This window comes from Carcharhinus amblyrhynchos, chromosome 5, assembly GCF_965287045.1.
Source record: "Carcharhinus amblyrhynchos chromosome 5, sCarAmb.v2.hapA, whole genome shotgun sequence".
Lineage (NCBI taxonomy): Eukaryota > Metazoa > Chordata > Chondrichthyes > Carcharhiniformes > Carcharhinidae > Carcharhinus > Carcharhinus amblyrhynchos.
In genome coordinates, this window is record NC_137328.1 from 46,522,928 (window position 1) to 46,536,141 (window position 13,214).

The following is a 13,214-nucleotide window of genomic DNA, read 5'->3' on the forward strand; positions in this document are numbered from 1 at the left end:
TCAAACAGCCAACTTATCTGCAAGTTTCATGGACTATAGGGGCTTAGTGTTGTTTATTCCTTAGCCAGTTTCAGCATAGAGTCAGGGACAAAATTACTGAGGAAAATTGTCAGTAGCTGTCCAAAGTCAATGCAAGTGAAAACTGGGCAATGTCTGTAATAAGCTAATGTTCATCTGAACAATGCAGACAGGCAGGCAATGGATGAAAAGAAAATCAAAAATAGAAGAAAGAGGAAAAAGGTATGATACTTTCAAATGGATGAGCCAGTGCAATTGAATTAAAACAGATAAGAGTTTTCAAACCAGTTCCTTCCTCGCTAATATTTTCTCATCACATCTGGTCCTAACTTCAGGCTTGGCTATGATACACGTACTTCTAGACATAGTCAATTAACTTGTCAACACTCACTGCTCAGACTTTACACATTCGCTTGGGAAAGATATCAGAGGGCTCATAGCTCCTATGGAATTGCACCCAGATGATTAAAATTGCCTAATGTTGACAGTGTGACTCTGATGAGACCTTTGTAAGATTGGGTTTGTAGTTCCATGTTTCTTCCAGTATGCATCAAAGAGACGTTGAAGTCAGTGCTGAATTATTTTAATTTCACTTTTCTCATGTGCAGATGCATTGCTTCATTATTATGAGAATAGTTGTCCTAGGAAACTGAGGATTTAAAATCAGCTGGAGCCAAGAAAAACATTTTTTATTGCAATTTGTATTTGAATTGACTTATGCTTTGAACAAATATGCTCCTTTATTTTCAGCATAACTGTCAAATGGGCTTCAGCCACGTATGATATTCCAGAACATTTTCAACTGATCTTTTAGTGAAGAATTGGTTGTATTGTAACCAGCTAAAAAAAATGAAATTCCCTTCTTGCAGCTGTAAATCAAGAAATCTTTGCTTTAACTCAAGGCAAAACGTGAAGTGAAATAAAAAGTCTAACTGCCTTTAGGGATAATAATGTAACTAGACTTGTGGTAGGTAGGCCAAAGACAGCTGCAAACTTGCATTAAAAATTCTCTTCAAACCACTTATTTCAGAATGGTAGAAAACCATAAGGATTTCCAGAAACTGTGTTTGTGAAATAGGAAAGTCTGTAAATGGAAAACTCGTGTAATATAAAATTAACATTCAGAAATTGCTCAACTTGGGCTCCAGCGTACATTTTAATCAATTCACCCTTTTTTTATTTCCACCGAATGTGGGTGTCACTGGCTAAGTTAGCACACTTTAATTGCTTGTCCTTAATTGCCCTCGAGAAGGTGGCAGTGAGCCATGGTTGCAGTACATGTGGTGCAAGTAAATCCACAATACTGTTAGAGAGGGAGAACCAGGATGTTGTCTCAATGATAGTAAAAGAACTGCTATAGAGTTCCAAGTCAGGATGCTGTATGGCTTGAAGGGGAATTTGCAGATGGTGGTGTTCACATGCATCTGCTGCCCTTGCCCTTCTAGGTGGTAGAGGTTGCAGGTTTGGAAAGAGCCTTGTGAATTGCTACAGTGCATGTTGTAGATGACACACACTGCTGCCTCTGTGCATCAGTGGTGGAGGAGTGGATAGGTTGCTAGTCAAGCAGGTTGCCTTGTTCTGGGTAGTGTCAAACTTCTTGAGTGTTAGTGGAGCCAAGTGGAGACTGACTTGTGTTTGTAGATGATGGACAGGTTTTGGGGACAAGAGTTGCTCATCGCTGGATTTTCAGCCTTCAACCTGCTCTTGTGGCCACATTATTTACATGGCAGATTCAGTTCAGGTTTGGTCAATAATAAGCACAGGATGTTACTTGTGGGAAATTCAGTGATGGTAATGCTGTTGAATGTCAAGAGGAGATGGTTACATTCTCTCTTGTTGGAGACAGTCATTGTCTGGCACTTGTGTGGCTCGAGTGTTACTTGCCATTTATAAGTCCAGGCCTGAATGTTGCAGTCTTGCTATATATGGGGCCTGACTGAAAAGATGCAAATGGCGCTGAACATTGTGCAATCGTAAGTAAACGTTCCCCTTCTGATGGGAGGACAGTCATTCATGAATTAGCTGATAACATTACCCTGAGGAGCTCCTGCAGCAATGTCCTGGGACTGAGGCGCTTGACCTCTAACAACCACAACCATTTTCCTTTGTGCTCGATATCACTCTGACCAGTGGAGAGATAACTACCCCCCCATCCCCGGCCCCGATTTCCATTAACTCCAATTTTGCTAAGCTCCTTGATGCCCCACACATTCAATTGCTGCCTTGATATCAGGGCAGTCACTCTAAACTCACCTCACCTCTCGAGTTCAGTTCATTTGTCTATATTTCGATCAAGGTTGCATTGAGTGACTCCGGTGAAAACCAAACTGAATGTCAGAAAGCATGTTATTGTGTGCAAGTGTTGCTGGAAAGTATGGTTGATGGTCCTTTCCATCATTTTGCTGGTGATTGAGGGTAGACTGATGGGGTGATAATTGGCCATGTTGGATTTGGCCTGCATTTTGTTTACAGGAGATATCTGGGCAGTTTTCCACATTGCTGGATAGATGCCAGTGTTGTATTTGTACTGGACCAACTTGGTAAGGGTGCAGCTAGTTCTGGAGCATAAGTCTTCAGTACTATTGCTGGAATGTTGTTACAGTCCATAGCCTTTGGAGTATCCCAGTGTCTTTAGCTGTTTTTTGCTATCACATGGAGTGAATTTGCTTTGCACATCCTGTTTTTGGATTTGTTGGAATGACAGATTTGAAAGTGGCTTGTTCCGTACTTTCTTAGCCAGCAGTAGGTGAGCATGGAAGGATAGCTGCACTGCTGCCAATAAAAGGCCAAGTAGGGATCATTGGTTACTATCCCATCATATGTAGTCATATGTAGTATTACAGTAGTTTTCTCAGTCTGACCTGACTTAATTTGTTTGCCGTGCCATTGTATAATGTTGTTCTTTCCTTCACTATGATCAGATACTGAGCACGATAATTTAAGGCATTACATTCAGGCTGCATAAGTATGTTGAAAAAGCTAGGCCTAAAAGGTACATACCCTCACAGTTTAAACCAGTGTTATCAAGGATAAATCCTCGCTGACATTCACAGCTGAAACTTCCAGGTGAGTTCTGGCAAATCCCCTTTGATCCACACAATGAAAGCTGCGAAGCACATTCATTGTTATCTAAAAAATAGAAAAGTAGATGTAACCGTTATTGGTTTTGAAGAAAATCCAACAGAGTCCAAGAGCAACTGTCACACTTTATGCCAAATAATGACTTTTAATCTGATGATTAGAAAACTGAACTGAAATTTTAAAAAACAGCAAATAAAAGCATGACTTGAGCTTATAACAAAGATGGTTACCCAATTTGCATCACTGAACCTATCATAGCTCAATCCGCTGAGATGGAAATATAGGACATTATTTTATGACCTCGCTCGGGAGAGCCTCATAAAAAAGTGCCTGAGGCCAATGGAGAATTCCGTTCTGCGAGCCTCGCCCGCCCTGATTCCGGGGTTGGCCTGGTGGTAAAATTCCAGCAATAATGTCTGCATAGACACAACAAAGACAATAATTCTATGAAAATATGAATGAGTCACATTTGCTGTCTCCATTAGCAAGGCAATCACTTGGAATATTCAACAGGGACTTCCCAGACATGAACTCATCAAGCTGCAATAGGAATATGCTAAAGCCATAAAGCCAATCAGTTGAAAGATGGGACACTGACTGAGAGGATTCCCAGACTTGAATTGATTAAATTACTAAGTCTTGTTTGAATTACTGGATGATGACATGTGATGTGCCTATCCTTTGTGTGTTTAAACATTAACTTTCTCTGCAATTGGAAGATAAGCAGATGAGGCGCTGATGAGAGAAGGCGTGGTGGGGGGTCATCGTTTTCTGCCTTTCTCTCCAACCCACCTTGGAAGCTTCAAACCCAATTTGCAGGACCAAGATCACCTAAGGACATCTTAAAAAAAAATCAGCCCAGCACTACTATCTAGGAGAACAGTCAAGTCAGCCGCCTACAGTTTAAACACAGGATAACTAAAAGAAAATCACAAGACTACCAATTTTAGTTTGAAGCCAGCCAAGTCATGAAACTACAAACTGCTCCCCTTTTAAATCGCTCTAGATTATATGTTGACAAATCTTTCTTTCCCCATTATTGGTGCCAGTTTTACCAATCTAATGTGTGTGTATGAAAAGTTGGAGCATATCTTTTTCTTAATTTAGATAGGTTTAAGTATAATAAAGCTAATCTCTTTCTTTGTTAAACTCTAGCAAACGTATCTGATTGGTTGCTTTATGTTCCTAGTGTGTAAACAAATTAGTCAGTCTGTCCTATTGTTTGAAAAAAAAACCTGATGTAGTCAAACAGAGAGAGGAGCCATTTGACCCCTCCTCAACTGATCATACCAGAGGTAGTATGCAGGTGCAACATATAATCAAGAAGGCTATTGGAATGCTATCCTTTAATCTGACAGGAAGTGAATATAAAAGGATAAAAGCAAAATATTGTAGATGCTGGAATCTGAAAGAAAAACAGAAAATGCTGGAAAATCTCAGCAAGTCTGACAGCATCTGTGAGGAGAGGATACCGCCAATGTTTCAAGTCTGATGACCCTTTGTCAGAGTGGCTGTCCTTATAGGACAGAGATGAGGAGAGTATTTTTCTCTGAGAGTTATGTGACTTCGGAACTCTTGTCTCAGAAGGTGGTAAAGGTGGGGTTAATGAATGTTTTTAAGGCAGATGTAGATAGATTCTTGTGGGGTAAGGCAATCAAAGATTATTGGGGAGGGGAAAATAGGGAATGTGGAAATGAACACAAATGGATCAGCCACGATCTTAGTGAATGGCAGAGCAAACTCGAAGGGCTGAATGACCTCTGTTTTTGTATGTTTGTATATATACTTGTCGAGTTGGAAATCTCACATTTCAGTGAAGTATCAGTGCCAGGATTATGCTGAAAAAAAGTGATTTGCTTAAAGAGCACACGTTTGTAAAACACAAGTCAGAAAATATAATTCTTGAGCAATTTGATGGATATCGTTTCGTTGAATTATAACTAATGGAACTGACAAATCTCTAATTTGCTTTAATCCAATAAACACTAATACATCCTAAGTACAGTGCAGCACTTCCTTTTAGGAACTGGACTCAGTGCAACTAAGTAATCACTGCTTAATTAATGAAGACACATCTCCTTCAAACTTTAATTTCCTTGATTTTGAAGTTCCAGAAGAATGAAATTTAAAGGCAACAGACGGAAGTAGGAATCCTAAATAAAACTTTTTTTTCAATTTCCCTGTGTTATCACAGTGGTCATGATGTGGGTATGCCAGCGTTGGACTGGCGTAAACACAGTAAAAAGTCTGACAACACCAGGTTTTAGTCCAACCTATTTATTTGATAATATTCTCACAAGCTTTCGAGGGGACAGCCTCTTCGTCAGGTGAATGGAGAGTTCTGGCCTCAGACAGAGCATATAAAGCACAGACAGTTTAGAGATTACTGATTAAAATGCGAATCCTTACACCTAACCTGCTGTTCAAGACCTGAAGTGGCTGACAATGTGAGCGGTAGGAGCACTGATCACAGTTTAAAGAGATGTGTATTGTCTCCAGACAGTACAGTAAGTGAGGTTTTGCAAACCCAGGCAAGTCACGGGGGTTACAGATAGAACTGACAGATAGTGTCGCACTATCTGTAACCCCCGTGACTTGCCTGGGTTTGCAAAACCTCACTTACTGTACTGTCTGGAGACAATACACATCTCTTTAAACTGTGATCAGTGCTCCTACCACTCACATTGTCAGCCACTTCAGGTCTTGAACAGCAGGTTAGGTGTAAGGATTCGCATTTTAATCAGTAATCTCTAAACTGTCTGTGCTTTATATGCTCTGTCTGAGGCCAGAACTCTCCATTCACCTGACGAAGAGGCTGTCCCCTCAAAAGCTTGTGAGAATATTATCAAATAAATAGGTTGGACTAAAACCTGGTGTTGTCAGACTTTTTACTGTGTTATCACAGTGGCACAGTGGTTAGCATTGTTGCCGCACAGTGCCAGGGACTGAGGTTCAATTCCCAGCTTGGGCCACTGTGCGGAGCCTACACGTTCTCCCCATGACTGCGTGAATTTCCTCTAGGTGCTCCGGTTTCATCCCACAGTCCAAGAAAGTGCATGTTAGGTGCATTGGTCATGCTAAATTCTCCCTCAGTGTACCCGAACAGGTGCCGGAATGTGGCGACTAGGGGATTTTCACAACAATTTCATTGCAGTGTTAATGTAAGTCTACTTGTGACACTAATGAATAAAAAAAATCATCTCGCCTCTTTAGAGAAATCAATGACATTCTAATCAGACCTATTCACTAGAGGGCTGCATTTCTGCTGTGCCACTTAATGAAAAATAAAAATAGAAAGTGCCTTTCTTAGCACTGCAGGGCAATGTTTCCCACACTACTGGGGTTGTTAAATTCAACAAGGAAAACTTAATCATCTCTGGTTTCATGTCAACTATCCCATGTGCTAACTGGGAGTAGAATAAAAGATCAGAACTGAGTGCAGGGGGGGCAGTTTACGTGTATCAAATACAGGGCGCCTGTCGCAGCAAAGAAAAGTATCATGTTGCCATGCCGCACTCAGCAAATCTTGATTTTCCGTTGCAGTGATTTGGAGACAGAAAAAGCAGGCGACTGATTCTGGAAAAGAGTGAAACCAGGCAAAAAGTGAGTGAAGGTTATTTTGAGGCAGAATACCATGAACAGTCATCAGGACAGGAAAACTGAATCTATATTGAAACCCTGCCCTGAACTTTGATATATCATGCATTAAGGATTCAAGAACTGACTGGTCTGTATGCACAGAGCAAAACTGAAGAATCCAGCAGAGGAAGAGGAACATGGGACTGGAGTAGCGATAGGAGATTAAAGCACGAGGATAAAATAGCACGAGTTGAACCATCAAGTGAATTTGAAAGTAAAAATGGAGCAGGAGCTGAAATTTTAATATGCAAATGATTTCCTATGAATTTGATCAGTAATACAAAGGAGAAAAAATGTAAAGAGAATATAAGCCCAGTTTACACAACTTCCCACTCATCTGAGAAAACCATCCAATGAATTTTGCTGTAAAGTCTCAAGGGCAAATACATCCTTTCTTAAATATGGAGACCACAGCTGGGATTTAACACTTAAGTAGTGGCCTTGCATACTGGATAGAAAGTTGACACCAACACACTGCTACTGGCCTCAGAGGATGCCATCTTACTTGGGGGGGGGTAGCATAAAAATCTGGCCAAAAACTGCATTTAGGTGTTGGCTGAACAAAGGTCTGTGCAATTGTAGCAAGACATGGGGATGGCACGGTAGCATAGTGGTTAGCACTACTGCCTCATAGTGCTAGGAACTCGGGTTTGATTCCTGGTTTGGGTCACTATCTGTGTGGAGTTTGTATATTCTCCCCATGTCTGTGTGGGTTTCCTCCAGGTGCTCCAGTTTCCTCCCACAGTCCAAAGATGTGCAGGTTAGGTGGATTGGCTATGCTAGGGACTAGCTAGGGTAAATCCATAGGTTATGGGGATCGGTCCTGAGTGGGATTATGGTCAGTGCAGACTTGATGGGCCGAATCGCCTCCCTCTGCACTGAAGGATTGTATGATTCTACATCCTTATTCTTGTATTCCTGTCTCCTTGTAATAAAGGCCAATATGCATTCATCATCCTACTTGTTTGCTGTATCTGCAAGCTAGCTTTCTGTGTTCTGTATAAAAGTAAACTTAGGCTTCTTTAAACTTTAACATTTAAATGTTTATACTCCATCTATCATCTTGTTGCCCACTCATCCAACTTGCCTGTATACCTCTGCAGCATCTTTGTGTTCTCCTCACAGTTTACATTCCCACCTAGTTTCATATCAGCAGTAAACTTGGAAACACTACTATTGGTCTCCTTGCCTAAGCCATGAATACGGATGATAAATAGCCAAGGTGCTAGCACTGATTCTTGCAGCAAATTATCTGTTACAATCCATTTCTTTGAAAACACATCCCTAAACCCTGTTTTATATGTCACCACCACAAACAAGATTAATTTATTTCTTACCCCAGATGATGTCTTATGGCATTGCTCATGGGCAGTCTGGAGTCCTAGCACAATTGTATCATTAATCTTATCTTCCCATATAAAGCTGGTAAGTGATGCAGAGCTACGACAACAGTGCGGGTTTAATTTCCATGCTGGCTGAGGACATTTATGAAGACCTGCCTTCTCAGTATTGCCCTTGCCTGAGATGTAGTGAGCCTCAGGTTAAATCACCACCCATCAGCTTATGGTCATCTGAGAGTATGATGATTTTACCGATACAAATGCCAGTTCCCACAGGTAAGATAAGCAAATCCAGCCAAGTGTAGGTTTGTAAATGTTTCATGACAATTAGATGGTCTCTCCAAGTCAGATCAGCTTAGGTGACATAAGGTGCTTTTCTTCTCTTTTTAAGATTGTATGGAAAAGGTTTTAGTTCTGATTCTACTATTTACTAGCTTACCTGTTTCGCCTTGACCTACTGTCAAAATTTGGTCCAAAGCAATTTTGTGAATTTATCTGATCCATGCATTTTACTAGTCATTTACTTATACAAGATCACTTCTCCATTGCCCTTTTCCAAAGTTGAAAAGTTCACTTTTTTTTTCAGTCTTTTTACAGACTGTTAATCATAAGTTTCAGCCATGTAACTTTTCTTTGTACTGCCTGGAGCAATTGTACATTTCCCCTTGCCTGAGGAACCAGAAATGGACAGAGTATATAAAGTGCACGATTAGGAGTTGAAGCATTTGGTCACAAGGTTAACAGCATGACTTTGGAGTGTGAGATCACAGATGCAGCAGCATGCTTCCTGAAGCGTCAGGTCACAGGGTTAACAGCATGAGTTCTGAGGTATATTTTTTCTTAATCCATTTTGCTTTGTCTTTGGTACAACAGAGAACTTCTTTCTTGTCAACAGATAAAGCCACGACTTAACTAACATCAAATGAAAAAGCATGAAGTGCTGGAAGTGCAGCATCTGAAAGACAAAAATCTTTGCCATATTCACAGCACAACATAAAAATTATCCCTCCAATCACAAGACATACAATTAAACATTTTCATGTGCAATAATGCAAATAATCTCTTTGTATGGATGTAGATTATTCCTACCAATGCAGGCAGTATGATGCTGTGTGAATCCAGGTGGACACTTGCATGTGAATCCTCCAATAGTATTGACACACAGAAACTGACAGTTGTGCTGTTTTGTAGAACATTCATCAAGATCTGAGGGGATGGAAAGTGAAGCAAGTAAATAGATGTTCATCCTGCAGTAAGGATACTTCAGTTGCAAGCAAGAACTAACTTCACAAAGTAATTCAAAGAAACAGGTTTAATAAAGAAACTTCATAACACCAACACTTCAGGTCATGCTGTGGGACACACAAACTCCCCACATGCTTTCCATTTATAATGGGTTAGCTGGTCAGCCGACCACACATCATTTTGTCATTGGTTACATTGCCTACTGGATCAGCTGACCCTCACGGCATGTTGCCATTTGTTACATTATAACAATAGATTGATAATGATGCATTTAAATGCACTAATATCATCTTCCAAATATGAATTTAAACCTTTTAACTATGGGTCTATCTGGCTGCAAACTGCTGAACACCAGAGCTGTCGGAACTTTGGGCAAATCTGACGGATGAGGTTTTTGGTCTGAGGTCAGCATCGCATAGCCAAGATATCATCTCATGCAAACAAGATCAAAGAGTGTTCATGTCGGCTAACATCCCTGGACTGAGCTTGTGTATTGGTTTCATAGAATCACAGAATCCTTATAATGCAGAATGAGGCCACTTGGCCCATCAAGCCTGCAGCAACAACATTCCCATCCAGGCCCTATGCCCGAAACCCATGTATTTACCCTGCTAGTCCCCCTGACGCTAAGGGGCAATTTTGCATGGCCAATCGACCTAGCGTGCAAATGTGAGGGGAAACTGAAGAACCTGGAGGAAACCCACACAAACATGGGAATAATGTGCAAACTCCACATGGACAGTTACCCAAGGCCGGAATCGAACCCTGGTCCGTAGCACTGTGAGGCAGCAGTGCTAATCACTGTGCTGTCTCTCAGCTCGATGGCTGATCATTCAGTTCTCTTCCCAGGACTCACCACTACTAAAAACTTAATCATTTCAAATCAAGCTATTCATTTTTCGGTATTAAATTTTTAAACTTTTATTTTGCTTTTTAACTTCCTTCAGGTCACTCAACCTTGCTGCCGCACATTAAATTTTCCATCATACTAAGAACTACCGGAAGTTACAACTTCTGGCTAAGCTAAGACATGACTCATGTAGATGGATCCACCATCTGCACTTGACCAAGGAGCAATGAGATAGTAACCACACAAAAAAATAAATCAGTGCCTACTGAAAACTGCTAAATGCATTTACAATTTCCTTTACTGACCTCTGCATGTCTTTCCATCCTCTTGCAGGAGGTAACCTCTTGGACATGAGCAATGGTAACTCCCTTCTGAATTTTTACAGATAAAGTTGCATGGTTTTGGAGATTGAGCACATTCATCAAGGTCTGGTTATGTAATGATGGGAAGAACAGTAAAATTAATAACATGCACCAATTCTTAATAGATTCATATTAATTGCAATACTTTAAAAATTCAAGTCTGGAACAATCAATTTACATTATCTTTGCCTGGATAACATGATTTAACATCATCGTCTTGAGTTTTCTATTTAGTGCAATTTTAATGCCAGTGGTGATGCATTTAATCTAATTAGGTTTTACTGGTATTATAATAATGATAATCAAAAAATCCCAGTTCTTATGAAGAAAGTCAGATGTTATCTGCAAAAGCTATACTTTCAAAAATAATTAGAAATGGTTGTGTGATAAATGGCTGTAACTGATTTAAAAAAAAATTCTTAAAATCTTTTTTGTTTAACCGTGCTTTTGTGTCTCTTCTTTCTGTCTCTTCTGATTTTGTTCATATTTGTCATTGCCTTTTAAAACACTTAGTCATCTTTCTGTCACTAAGGAGTAATATAGAAATATAAGTTGCTATTGAGAAAACTGGCAAATAACTTGCTTACACACCTCTGCCAAAATTATTGTAGACTTTTGTTGAAGAAGGTGACACATTCTTATTCCAGTACAGAAGTTGATATTTAAAATAGCAATCAGAAAGAAAGTATTTTATTTTAAAAAGGCCATTAATGCACATCCATGAACTGTTACAAAATAGGTTATAGTTAAACTACTCCTTACCAATACATGCTGCTCCTGTAAGATCTGTGGTGTAACCGAGCTTACAAAGACAGCGGTAGGAACCGAGCGTGTTGATACATTGACCATTCTGACACAGGTTAGGCATCACCTTACATTCATCAATGTCTATAACAAAACACAGATGGAAAATATATATTGAATATGTACAGTCAATCCATTTCTGCGTCCTTTCAGAAAAATACACAGTTGGAATGGCTTGGGTTTTTCTTTTATACAAGGGCCACTGAATTCCAATTTCCAAAAAATGTTTTATTAATGCAAAAAATTATTTATCACAATTAAATTCAGAGATGAATAGTAGTTGTACAAACATTGTAAAATAATTTCCCCATAGTTCAAAATTCTCTTACTCTTAGCTGCAACCAACACAAATTAATTATAAATAAAAAGATTCTTTTCATCACAAAATACAATCTAAAGCATAACATTATGTAAATCGTATTTCACCTTGTCCATCAGTTGTGTAGCCTGGGCCATGTGGACATATCTTTTTGTATTGGGTAGTACCAGGCAATGGACAGAGCTCACACTGGTTACCCCAGCCACGACCACCATCACAGCAACACTCAGACTTGGTGACCAGGTTACGACTGCTGGAAGACATTTGACACATGGTTTGAAGAACCTCTGCAAAGCAGAAGGCTTCTCGATTATCTGTGGATGGAAAAATGGAATTAAAAGACAGAACCAGCATATTAAGAACATACTTCAATATTTGAGGAATCCACCAGGAAAAAGAAGAGTTCAAAACTGAACAAATGTTCTTTCTCCACTTCCTCCCAGCCCACCACAAAATCACTTCCCATCTAAGGAAACAGATGTGGCAGAGCTTCAGACAACCTGGCCACTGAAATTCTGCGTCAATTCCTGCTTACTGTTCCTGCTGAAGCCTTTTAAGATGCTTTTCAACACTTCAGCCCAATTACTATTCTGTAAGCTGCTTTTGCTTTCTAAGTTTAGGATAGATGTTAACAAAAATTAGTGGCCTTAATGCAAAATCAGATTTATCAATGGTGTTGCTGCCAGCTGCGAGAGACATACTTTGAGAGATGGTGACATTAACATGAGACTCGAGCAATATTGAGGTTTCCCAATCACATTATGAATATCTTACTTCACCAGCATGAAGACCTTTTAGACATCCAGAAATCAAGGAAAATGTTGGGCGGGGTTTTCCGCACACCGTGTGTTTCCTGGTGGTGGACACCAGCTCTCCATTGGCTAGCGGAGGACCTTAAGGTTTCATTGTTGTCAATGGAGTTTCCCATTGAATGCACCCACCATACCTCTGCTCGGGCAATATGACTTTTAGCAGACGAAGAAGTCACAACTAAAGTGATTCATTTCACCACCGCTTCTCAGCTACAGCCTGGATTTTCCATACCAGTAGAATTGTAGCACATTGTTAACCCAGTGGGCCACGAGGATACACTCCTGACCCGCACACCCCCTTACCACTGGCCAACAGATATAAAAGCATTTAGATCACCTGCATGATTTTGATAGGTTCCCTAACCCCTTTCATTGTGCCAGCCTGAATGGTTTATGAGCTGCAAGTCTTTCACCAAAAAGTGCTGTGGCAGACACAATGTCATTAGTATAATTAAATTTGTTCTGGATTTGGCACCAGGGCCCCATGGCCAATTGTCTAGCAATGAATTAGATTAGATGTTAGGTCAGTATTGCAATTGTGTAAATAACTGAATCAGGTAAAAAATTAGTTTTGCTACTCTCTGTGTATTACAGTATTTTCCTCATTAGCATGATGTTACAATATGTCCATACAGAGACTGGCATAACAGAAGCAGATACTATAAGTTGGCTGCATCTTAGTTGAAAGTATAAGTATGTGTCTCAAAAGAAAATGATGCCATCTAAACTAGCAGCCCACCTACC

General features: G+C 40.0%; 1 protein-coding gene across 1 annotated transcript in view; it reads right to left on the reverse strand.

Annotated features, from left to right (window-relative positions):
- The window catches only part of fbn2 (fibrillin 2), a 344,878-nt gene that overhangs the window by 16,607 nt on the left and 315,057 nt on the right, over positions 1 to 13,214 (reverse strand). Inside the window, exons 57-61 of the mRNA XM_080188736.1 lie at positions 11,766 to 11,972; positions 11,298 to 11,423; positions 10,479 to 10,601; positions 9,168 to 9,284; positions 3,019 to 3,147 (exon numbers count right to left, since the gene is read on the reverse strand). Coding sequence (XP_080044862.1) covers positions 3,019 to 3,147; positions 9,168 to 9,284; positions 10,479 to 10,601; positions 11,298 to 11,423; positions 11,766 to 11,972 — 702 coding nt within the window. The remainder of the gene's footprint in view (positions 1 to 3,018; positions 3,148 to 9,167; positions 9,285 to 10,478; positions 10,602 to 11,297; positions 11,424 to 11,765; positions 11,973 to 13,214) is intronic.